The sequence below is a fragment of the Mobula birostris genome, chromosome 6 (genome assembly GCF_030028105.1).
Source record: "Mobula birostris isolate sMobBir1 chromosome 6, sMobBir1.hap1, whole genome shotgun sequence".
Classification (NCBI taxonomy): Eukaryota; Metazoa; Chordata; class Chondrichthyes; order Myliobatiformes; family Myliobatidae; genus Mobula; species Mobula birostris.
The window spans coordinates 151,300,857-151,312,876 of NC_092375.1; the positions used below are offsets into that span (position 1 = coordinate 151,300,857).

The 12,020-nt window shown below is 39.6% G+C and overlaps 1 protein-coding gene across 10 annotated transcripts in view; it reads left to right on the forward strand.

The window, feature by feature from the left end:
* The window catches only part of hecw2b (HECT, C2 and WW domain containing E3 ubiquitin protein ligase 2b), a 363,894-nt gene that overhangs the window by 170,420 nt on the left and 181,454 nt on the right, over positions 1-12,020 (forward strand). For 9 of the 10 annotated variants that reach the window (XM_072261633.1, XM_072261634.1, XM_072261631.1 and 6 more), the window contains one exon: positions 7,130-7,237. In XM_072261633.1, coding sequence (XP_072117734.1) covers positions 7,130-7,237 — 108 coding nt within the window. Of the gene's footprint in view, positions 1-7,129; positions 7,238-12,020 lie in introns of those variants that run through there. The other variant, XM_072261638.1, reaches the window with a different exon arrangement.

A 12,020-nucleotide genomic window follows, 5' to 3' on the forward strand; every position in this document is an offset into this window, starting at 1 on the left:
AGTATTCTCACAGAGGTAATATGCACAATGTGGGTGTTTCCTATTTATTTTAGCAGCGTGTTGTGCCTGTATAGAGTAAAAGCTTGGAAACGAATGTCCTTCTGTCACCTAAAGTCAGTATCCCTTGGGAATTGGGTATTGCTTGGGGACTATTTTGTTACCTTTCTACCTGCTCAATAAAATGGGTAAAAATGCTGAGTTAATCAATAAGAACTGCAGATGTGTGAAATCTGAAAGGACTAGAATTACTTTAGCCACCCTAACCTCATCCCATCAGACTCATTCCCCCCACCCTCTCTGCATTTTAAATTCACTTCCTCTGTTCTGATGAAGAGTCCTCAAGCTGAAAGATGACTCTTTTTCTCTTTTCACCAATGCAGCACAATCTGCCGAATTTAAGCAGCATTTTCTGTGAAAATGCTTTATTTACTTAACTGGATTTTCAAAAAAGTCTGGGAATATTGCAACTTTTTGGATGGATTCAAGTGGTGAAAACAGCATAACAGTTCGTATTAAATTGCAACCTGCTTTTGATGTGAATGCACGACCAGCTATATGTGTTTTAGTTTCTGCCCTCCTAGCTGGCAGTGGGATTGAAATGGAAAGGAAAGCAGTGAAAACCATCACCAGTCTCAACAATTTTTAAAATGAAAGATGCACCATTGATGCATGTGTCAGGTCCTGGCTGTTTCTCTTGCTTTTTTCATATTTCTTGAAGGTTCTGAATTTTTTGGGTCTGTGATAGCCCACAGTGTATTACCATTGTCTTTTCATTACTGATAGCCACTTCTCACAATGGAAGTGAGCATTTTAAAGTTCAAAGTAAAGTTATTATCAAAATGCATATATGTCATTATATACAACCCTGAGATTCATTTCCTTTTGGGCATTCACAGTAAATAAAAAGAAACAATAGAATCATTGAGGATCTATTACAGTTCTGTAAATTGCAAGGAATTATTCTGCTGCCTATAAGAAAACAAATTGGTATGCTTTGTGGTTTGTGATATCTACTGCATCTCTTGACTATTAATGTAAGTCTTGAGTTGATTCAGTTGGTGTCACAAGTGGATTAATTGAAATGGGAATTCAAGGAAAGTCAGTGTTATTGCAATATGTGTTTAAACTCTTGATAATATATAGAGATAAAATAAACAGTCCCTTGTAGTATGATTCTCTCCTGGCCAAGTGCAGTGGAGAAAACTTCTTGTAGCTTGAAAGGTCAGCTGCATTAGGTGGAAAGGATGGTGGGAATGCCTCAAATTAGAAATAACATGAAAATACCAATCAAACTGAATAAAGTAACCTGATTGCTTCTAGTCCTGATTATTGTAGTTACTACCAGAAGTTCCATGAAGGAGAAGTGCTTTTTTGCATATCTGTGTCACCTATGCTCTGCAAGTTACAAGTAAATAATGCTATGTCTTGGTGTTTATCATTGTCAAACATTTTGTGACCAATCCTGTCTCTTCTTGTTGATAGTTTACTTAAATTCAATAATATCACTGGATTTGTAAATTGAAGTTCACTTGGTCAATATGGGGAAGTATTTTCCAAATGTGTATGTGTTTGTTTTATCGACTACACAAAAGCATTTGATAAAGTGAAGCACAATAAGTTATTTGAAATATTACAGGAAGCTCTAGATCTAGATTCGAAAGACCTCTGCCTAATCAGAAATCTGTACTGGGAACAAACTGCCGCTGGAAGACTAGATGGAGAAGTGAGTCAGTTTATGAAAATCAAGAGAGGTATTAGACAAGGCTGTGTTTTCTCCCCTGATTTGTTTTATGTGTACAGTGAAACAATATTACAAAAAATAAGAGACATCTTGGGAATCAAAGTTGGCAGTGAAAACATCAATAATTTCAGATATGCGGATGACACTGTGTTAATTGCAAGTACGGAGGAAGAACTACAAAGCTTATTGATATAGTTGTTGAAGAAAGTGCAAAAATGGGTCTATCTATTAATTGCAAAAAGACAGAATGTACGGTGAGATCCAAAAAGAAGGAGAATCCTATCTGCAGCTGAGAATAAATGGGGAAGACATAAAACAAGTACAGAACTTTTGCTACTTAGGAAGCTGGGTGACATTAGATGGAAGGTGCGACATGGACATCGAAAGAAGAATAGGGATGGCAAAAGATACCTTTACGAGAATGAACAGTATACTTACCAATAATAAACAGGCATGACAACCCGCCTCAGAGTACCGAAATGTTACGTTTATCCAGTTATGTTATATGGCTCAGAATGTTGGACAATATCTAGTAACATGAGGAAAGGATTTGAAGCATCAGAGGTGTGGTTTTTGAGGAGGATGCAAAGAATATCATGGACAAAAGGAATATCTGACGAGGATGTCATGAACAGAGCAAGCACGAAAAGAGAAATAATGTATGAGATCATGAAAAGGCAACGTAACTTCATTGGACATGTGATGAGGAAAGAGGAGTTAGAATGCACAGTAATTATGGGAAAGATTGAAGAGAAGAAAGCAAAAGGAAGGCAAAGACAAACACGATGATGGAGACAGAAGCCAGGGAACTGGAAATCAATACCAATGAATTGATCCACTTGACCCGAAACAGGAGTGTGTGGGCCATGGCAGTCAAAGCTCAAACTGGGCATGGCACCTTATGATGATGGTGTATTGTGTGACACGAGGTTTTCTGTCTGATTCTTTTGATTGATCTGCATTTTTCTCAGCGCAGCATGAGGTCCCATTGACTCTTGCAAACTGGATGTGTGTACATCAAGTTCCTTTTGTTGGTGGTTTTCTTTTAGGGGTAAATTTACTTGGCACAGTGTTCAAATACTAGGTTTAATGGGATTTCTGTCCTTGTTTGGCATCCCTGAGGGAGGTGATGTGAAGTGGGTGCATGATTGCTGTGGTATGAATGGTCTGGGGCACTTGCAAAGTAATGAGACTTCCACTTTTCATTCTCCTGGCTGTGAATTTGAGACATTGAGTTGACAAACATTCAATGTCATCACAGTGTACTATAGCTTAAAAATGATTCTTCGGTTATTTATATACCTCATTTCTGAGGTAGCTACTGAACAGGAGCCAGATTGCTCATGTTAATTTTTTTTCAAATGAGTGTCTGAATTGTTTTCGAGTTGCAAGCCTCTCCCATTTATATAGCACTTCTAATGTCGCAAAATCTACCAAAGATGCTTCGCAATGATATTATCAGATTAATGTTGGATCATTTAAGGATTTGTATTTGGTTGCATGAACAGATGATTGATCAAAGAGGAGTGCTTTTGGAAAAAGCACAGGGATCTTGAACAGCAAAGTTGTTTAAAGAGTGGATTTCAGAGTTAACAGTATAAAATGTTGATCATATGATCCTATTTGTGGGCATTATTGAAGTATGTTGCAACTAAATTTCCATCTCAGAGGATAGTCATTGATTTCTCTAACTTTGGTAACCACTCTCCTCTGTTTTCCACCCTCCATCCTTGTTTTCCTGTATCCCAACAGTTCCTTTAACTCTTCTCTTTTCCCTGTCCAACCTCCCAATCTACCTATCGCCTTCCAATGGTTCCCCTTCTCACCTCCTTATCTATTCCATGGTGCACTGTCATTTCTTGTCAGTTTCTATCTTCTTCAGCCCTTTGTCACTTCCACTTATCACTTCTCAGGTTCCGATATTACTCCCGCCCTCCGTTGCCTCGCTGTCTTCCTCCACTCAACAGAATTCGCCTATCACCTGCCAACTTTTGCTCCAATCCCTTTCATACTGCTTATCTCCGCTCTTTCCAGTCCCGATGAAGGGTTTCAACCCAAAACGTTTACTGCCCATTTCCCTCCATAGTTGCTCCTTGACCTTCTGGGTTCCTCCAGCATTTTTTGTGTTTTGTTCCAGATTTCCAGCATTTGCAGTTTTTCTCTTGTCTTCGTTATGCTATCCAGTCCTCAGGGATACACATAGAGTGCAATCAGCCTCTCCAACGATTTGATACTCTGTCACTAGACTCACTGATGAAGAGGGAGGTCAGATTTGCTATCGTCTGACTTCCAGCTTGCTGTAGAACCATTTGTACATGATTTCAGATAGAATATGATCCACTTGGAGCTGACTCACTTTGTCCTTTGGAGCTCGCAAGGATCAGTGAGATCTGACCCATTAAAAGCCTGCATTTCTGGATGCCAGTACATTGCACCATTCTAGTCATTGTACTCCTTTCCTTTTACCTGTTAACATTGGTTTCACTTTGTAAGATTGACCTTTGCCTCTTCAAAAACTGGTAAGTGCAGAGACTTTTTTTTTGATAATTTTCTTCTAGCATTGTCACTGCATTGTTAAGTGTCAGAATATATGGTGAACTGAAGATTATTTTAAAAAGTTTTGACAATGGTGACTATATTTTGCAGAAAGATTATAAGTTCAGTTCTATAAAACACATCTTTTGAAGTTTGTAGTATTTGATCAATAGTTGTGAAAGGAAATGGGCAAATTCCTTTTGCTTAGATGACTTTAACCAAACCTAGACACTGTCAGATTTGCTGTGTGACTTATGAAGGCTGAACTGCTGTGTTGTTCAATGAATAATTAAAAGCATGCCGACACAGTACTGCTAAGGAACTGGAAGCTCGGTGAGCACCATTTTCTTGAATGAATTAGCAATTTTTAGGATTGAGCAACAGGCACCCATTCATTTTTGACAGCAGAGGTACATTTTAGTATCTGACTTTTAATTTGGAACTCAAAAATACTGAATGTTGATTTTCTCTGGATAGGTTTAAATCACATTAGAATTATAGCAACAGACTGTCTCCAAGCCATGACTGTTTTCAAATATTTGATTGTAGAGCTGTGGTAATTGTGGATCAATATTTCCAAATGTTTGTATAGTCAATTTTTGCCTTTCACATTTTTAAAAATTACCATAATTTTGGGCGGTAGAAGATAGAGAAAAAGTCTTCTGTTGCAGACTGTCAATGCAATTGGATTAACCTTTAAAGCCAGATTTTTTTTTTACCAAATAGAAGAGATTGAGGCTACTCATTTCCTTTTTTTTAAAGAATTGCTTCTTCTTGAGGATAGGTCTGTGGGAAATTGTCCAAAGGATATTTCTTGAAATTGAAGCTGCGTTGTTAAAATGAGATATATTTAATGATTCTATTTGTACATTCTGTAAAGTCAGTGTTCAAATCAACACTGTGTCTGAGGCAGATTCCACACAAAGAACATGGATGCAGGGTAGCATAGTCTGGTAAGGATATCACAGTATTTTCTTGGAGAGGAAAGAAAAGTAAGTAGTATTGTAGTAGGTATCTCATATGTATAAAATGTGAAATTACTGAAAAGAATGGCTACATTTCTTATTTTCTTTAGAAAACTGACTAATTAAATCTGCTTATCCTCTTGTCCATGGTAAAAGCCTGTACTTGAATTGTTGAACTGTGGATTGGCTTTCAGCATCTTCTACATCCAAGGTTCCTGTTGTGATTAACAGAGTTACTCGTAAACATCAGTGAATCCTTGGAAAGGCCCATAGAGAGAAGTTCATAAATGATGGACTGTGGCAGTGCTTTGGGGTGGCGGTAGACAGGTAGGGGCTGAGACTGTTGTGGAAAAGCGTTCAAGTTTAACGAGATTTCAAAGGGAGCACATTACCAGGCAATGGGGAAAGGGCAGAGAAAGTATTAAATGTAGAGTCAGATCTTCACCTCAAAACTTTCACCAATTTTTTTTCTAGGGAATTCCTATCAAGAATGTCCCGTGTATCTATTTTTTGAAGTGTTCCCAAACTTGCCTGCTCTGCCATTTGAGAGCCCAAGCACCAGTGCCAACCAACACTCATTTATGGCTTGAGAGGAGATCAAAAAGTTCCAAGCTCCTTTATTCCACACTTCCTCTTGCTAAGATAATATGACACTCTTGTGGAGTTCACTGGGCAGCAATTGTTGATGTCTTACTTGAATTTTAGAGGTTAAGAACTATACAATGTTTGAGTTCCATTGGGAGAGAAGCTTGTGACTGAGGTTACCTTGGTCATGAAAAACTTGATTTGATTATCATTTCCCACATAATATATTGTAAATTTTAGTTCCCTAGGAAGAAACATGCTAGGAGAGAGATTAAGACATCATTCCTACCTGTTTTTGTTTCTCTTCAAATCATTTGAAAGTGTAATATAATTAGGTATATTTGTTACGTTTTCACCTGGGAGCTGCTCATGGAAACAATTGCAAATCTAAAGCAGTAGGTACAGCTCTGGACTTCTTCCTGGGCAGTCCCTCAGGGTCAAGGACAACTTGCATCCACTTGGTTTCAAAACAGATAATCAGGCCATTGTGCAACCCACAGGTATTGCAGGAGGTGGTGGACAGTGGTTGGTGGATAGTTTCTGAACAGGTTTTTGTTGCTGTTTTGTGTCTTCCTGATGAAACAAATCAAGGTTCTCAGTGCCTTACTAGATGTTTCTTCTACGTTGTGATTGGTCACAAGGTAGAGGGTCCCACGAGTTAGTGAGGACGTAACAATTTGCTGAGGCTTCTTTGAAGTATTTTATTCCCTCTCTCTGGTAATGACCTGCCCTGATGGAGCTTAGAGGAGAGGGAGAGAAATTGTGTGCGTGCGCACGCTACGATTTTGGTCTGGGAGAGACTGTTATCAACAAAATAATTTAGTACAAATTTCATGGTAGTGCTGCAAAATCTGAAATCATTTTGTAGATTATTTTTACTTATGTTGATGGAATTCTAATTTTGCTGTTTTGATTTCTTTTACTTGTATATCTTCATTCAAATACTATGCATAGATATTAGCGAAGCAATTTTCAGCTTCCTCATTGCCAAGGAATTTGAAGTAATTACTAGTGTATTTAATTATTTTGCTTTTTCAATTGTATTATCTTGCATTATGGATATTCATTGCATTGGGTATAATTTCACATGAACTGTATTGAGATGCGCACTGTACATTTATTAAGCTTAATGTTCGTTGAAGGCTTAAAAACTGTTCAATTGTCAAAGCAGTTTTTATGATTAAAATTTTCCTGCTATCTAGATGCCTGCTTTACAAATCTATTTTAGTTTAGCTGGATAAAAGTAAATGTATTGTACATTTCCAGGAATATTTTTTATACACACTATTTTTTTCTTTTAAAGATGAGATCTCTCCAGGAAATGTCTGGGACTCCAAAAATCGGGGTGTAAATGGAACTCAGAAAGGGCAAATTGTGTGGCGGATTGAGCCTGGTCCATACTTTATGGAGGGTAAGAATAAATTACTTTGTACTTTGTGATACTAAAGGCAACTACATAACCTGCTTTTGTACAAAATTTTTAATGGTGCTAAATATCCCTGGCTTTCTCAGTATGTAATCAAATCAAGTTTGATTCTAGGTCACTCAAGGGAACATTGCAAATGTTGATAAAAAAAAATTTTGGGGGTTTTTAGAAGCATCAGAAAGGAAAATAATTTGAGAACTGGCAAAGGCAATGAATCCTTTAAAACATCCAGGAAAGTTGATGAAGGCAAGACTACATGGACTCAAGCAAGAGATTTGACAAGGTTCTGCATTGGAGGTTGGTCATGAAGTTTTCAGTCTCTTGACATTCAAGATGAGGTAGTAAATTGGATTAGACATTGGCTTTGAGGGAGAAGCCAGAGAATGGTAGTGGATGGTTGCCTCTCTGACTGGAGGCATGTGACTAGTGGAGTGCCACTGGGATCAGTGCTGGGTCCATTATTATTTATCATATATATCACTAATCTGTATGATAATTTGGTTAACTGGATCAGAAAAATTGCAGATGATCTCAAGATTGGGGACAGTGAGGAAGACTATCAGAGCTTCCAAGAGGATCTGCACCAGCTGGAAGAATGGCAGATGAATTTAATGCAGACAAGTATGAGGTGTTGTGTTTCAGTAGGGCCAACCAGGGCAGGTCTTGCATAGTGAACGGTAGTGCGGTAGAACAAAGGGATCAGGTCTGGGAATAGGGTTGTAAAGAAAGCTTTTAGCACATTGGCCTTTATAAATCAAAGTATTGTGTGCAGGAGGTGGGATGTTGAAGATGTACAATGGAGTCGCTGTTTTAGCCTGCTGTTGCCCACACAGAATGTATTTCTTATCTTAACTCTTCTCTCCTCATCCAGTCCCACATCACTAATCTCCTTCAGTTTCCAATTTCCTGGTCCTTGCCACCTCATCTTCATAATGGATGTCTAGTCCACCTGGACCTTCATCCCAGGGTGTGGGGGACTTCAACTTCTTTCTTGAACAGAGACTCAATCACCTTCTTCCATCACTATCCTCTCTTAACCCTTCTTAAATTAAACAACTTCTTCAACTCCACTGACCTTTTCTAAGTGAAAGGTGTAGCTTTGGGAATTGGCATGGGTCCGTCTCCTCATTGGTTATATGAAACAATCCTTGTTTCAGTTCTTTTCAAACCCTCTTCCTTAGCTCTTTTTAGTTTCATTACATTTATGACACAACTGGGATGCCTCTGTGTTAGTACTAAACTCAAATTTCATTACCCTTTGAGTCAATTTCCATCTGCCTTCATTTTAATGTGGACCATATCTGACTTCTGTTTCCTTTCTTGATAGCTCTGTCTCCATCTTGGGGATTAAGTTAGCTGCCAATGTTCATGTAAGCCCACTGACTTCAGTAGGTCTCTTGACTAAATTTCCTACCTAACTACTTTGCTGAAGGACTTTGTGACATTCTCCCAGTTTATCTGCCACTTTTGCATCTGCTACATGTTGCACTCTTCCACATCAGTGTCTTTGAGGTGCCTCCCTTTTTTTTTTAAAACCATAGCTTTGCCTCTGCTAAAGTTGACTGGCCTCTTCGTTTCCTCCATTTATCTCTCTCCTTGCAACCCAAATAACAATAGGATACCCCTGATTCTCATCTTTCATGCTACTAGTATTAGTATTTTCTCCCACCTTCAATGTTCTGTTCACAACCGTCCCCTTTCCTCTTATTTGGGTATTCCAAAGAGACTGTTTCCTTTTATCTTCATCAAATACTTCCCTCCTCATGCAACACACACAAAATTATGGAGGAACTCAGCAGGCCAGGCAGCCTCTATGGAAAAGAGGAAACAGTCGATGTTTATCAGGACTGGAAAAAAGGGATGAGAAGTTGGAGCAAGAAGGTGGGGGGAGGGGAGGGAGAAGTACAAGGTGGTAGGTGAAAGTGGGAAAGGGGAAAGAGTAAAGCACCAGGGAGGTAATGGGCAGATAAGGAGATATTGAACATTAATTTCTCAAATTCCAGTAATTGTTCCCCCCCCTTCTTCCATGGTCTTCCACCCTCTCCTATCAGATTCCCCCTTCTCCAGCCTTTATCTCTCTCACCTATCAACTTCTCAGCTCTTTACTTAATCTCTCCCCCTTGCCCGGTTTCACTTATCACCTGCCACCTCGTACTTCTTACTCCGCTCCTCCCATCTTCTTGCTCGAATTTCTTATCCCTTTTTTCCATTCCTGATGAAGGGTCTCGGCCCGAAATGTCAACTGTTTCCTCTTTTTCATAGATGCTGCCTGGCCTGATGAGTTCCTCCAGCATTTTGTGTGTATTTCTTGGATGTCTGGCACCTGCAGGTTTTCTTGTCTTTGAACTTGCCAATACTGGACCCATTCTGTTTTACCTCTTCATCACCAACAACCTTAAGACCCAAATAGTCATTCCAGGTGAAGCAGCAAATCACTTGGACTTCTTCCACTTTAATATATAGCCATCAATACTCACATTAGAATGGAGAAACCAAAAGCATATTGCGTGACCACTTTGCAGAACGTCTGCACTCAATATGCAAGGGTTTCCCAGAGCTTCCTATTACTTGAATACCTCATTCATCTCTCACTTTCTCACAGTTTGACTGCCATTGTAACCTTGAGGAACAGCATCTCAACTTTCACCTTGGGATCTCTCTCTTTTCTATTTTTTAAGTAGCAATTAGCTAGGCACCTGTGGTCTGCATCCTTTCACAGACATTCCCTTTATCCTCTCCATCCTTTCCTCTTTGTAATGTAAAATACATATCTCCCCACTTTTCCAATTTTTATGAAAGGTCCTTAACTCAACAAATCATCTCTGTTTATTTTCTCATTGCTGTTGCCAGACCTGCAGAGGGCTTCCAAAGTTTTCTATGGTACGGTTGTGTTACCACCTTGTCTGCTTCTAAAAATTGCTGTCTTCTTCAATTGTTAGAGGAAGAAGTTTGTTTTAAAAGTAGTGTTCTGCAGTGATCTGTTCTGGAGCTTCTGCTCATTGTGATTTTTATAAATGACTTGGATGAGGAAGTAGATGGGTAGGTGACTGAGACTGCAAATAACGCAAAGGTTGGTGATGTTGTGGATAGTGTGGAAGGTTGCTGTAGTTACAGTGGGATGCAAACTAGGGCAGTGAAATAGCTGATAGACTTCCATCCAGAAAAGTGTGAGGTGATAGCTTTGGAAGTCTGAACTTGAAGGTGGATAAGTGACAGAGCGATCTTTGAGTCCGAGTTGATAGATCCCTCAAAGTTGCCATGTAAGTTGATAGGCTGGTTAACAAGACCTATAGTGTGCTGATTTCAAGAGCCGTGAGGTAACGTTGCATCTCTATAAAACTCTGGTTGGATCTGAGTATCGGTTGTCTCATGGGAAAGATGTGGAAGTTTTAGAGAGGGTGCAGTAGAGACTTACCAGGATGATGCTTAGATTAGAGAACATGCCTTATAAGGAAACATTGTACAAGATAGAAATTTTCTCTTTTGAATGATGGAGGATGGAGTTGACGTGATAGAGCTGTCTAAGATTATGAAAGGCATGGATTGAGTGGGGTTCCGAAAGGTTCTCATTGCCAGGGCTGGTAGTGTGGATAAGCTCCCACTATCTATTAAAGGCTCCCAATGGTGTTCATTTCAAATAGCTTCTCACAACCAAGTCCAGCTCCTGGCCTTCACATGTGGCTTAGCTACTAAGCTTGGCTGAACTATTTCTATTGACAGGAGAAGGGGCAAAGGTGGGTTACATACACCTTTTAAAAACTAGTTGTTTCGAGCAGATGGTGCTCGTTAGCCGTAGTTGGTGGCTCATCTAGGAGACAGAAAGCTCTGACCTCAAACCTCTGGTGCTTTGTGGCTATACCCACTCATGGTGAAGACTTCGGGAGTAAACCCCGATGAAAAATACAGAGCTGGAGTCCTTAAGGCAGTCCTACATTGAGTTCAACGCTGATTGGTAACTCCTGTGATGACGAAGGTGCCAAACTGTATGGGTCTCTGCCATTCCTTTGGATTCTTCAGCTGTGTGCAGAGGGGGGAGTCTGCTACATGGGCAACAGCTTGTTCTCCATATCGTACTGCTCTGGGTTGTGTATCATGTAGACAGCTGAGACGCAACATCCATGGTCAACTCCGACCAATGGAGAGCCTCAAGATTGAGTGAACAGCTAGTACCCTTTTCCAAGGTGGCAGTGACCAGTACCAAAGGAAATCACCTTTAAAGTGAATGGAAAAAAGGTTACGGGGGATGGCAGAGGTTTTTTTTTACACAGAGAGGTTGGTGCCTGGAACATACTGCTGAGGGTCATAATAGAAGCTGATACAGTCGGAACATTTAAGGTGCTCTTAGATAGGCACATGAATGTAGCAAAAATGGAGGGAAGGGTTAAACGGATTGTGGAGTAGGTTGAAATAGGTCAGCACAACATCGTGGACCCAAAGGTCTGCACTGTGCTGGATTGTTTTATGCTCTTTTAACCTCAGCAAAAAAGCCTGAATCTGGAAAGTAACAATCCTTGGAGACTCCCTTCAAGTTGAATTTTCTGTGTAGTTGAATGAAGGTCTGAGTGGTTCCTTTAATATAAAGTCAATCCCCTGAATCTGGTTGTTCTGAAACCTGGGTTGGATTGTTAACTATGTATGCATACTGAATGCTTTGCTTTTTATTATTTATAACTTGGATGAGGCGTTATCCGTGTATTGCGAATAGGTTCAAATGTGAACTGTCAGAAAAGATGAGGATTGCTTTGCGAAGTGTCAATATCTTCAAGGA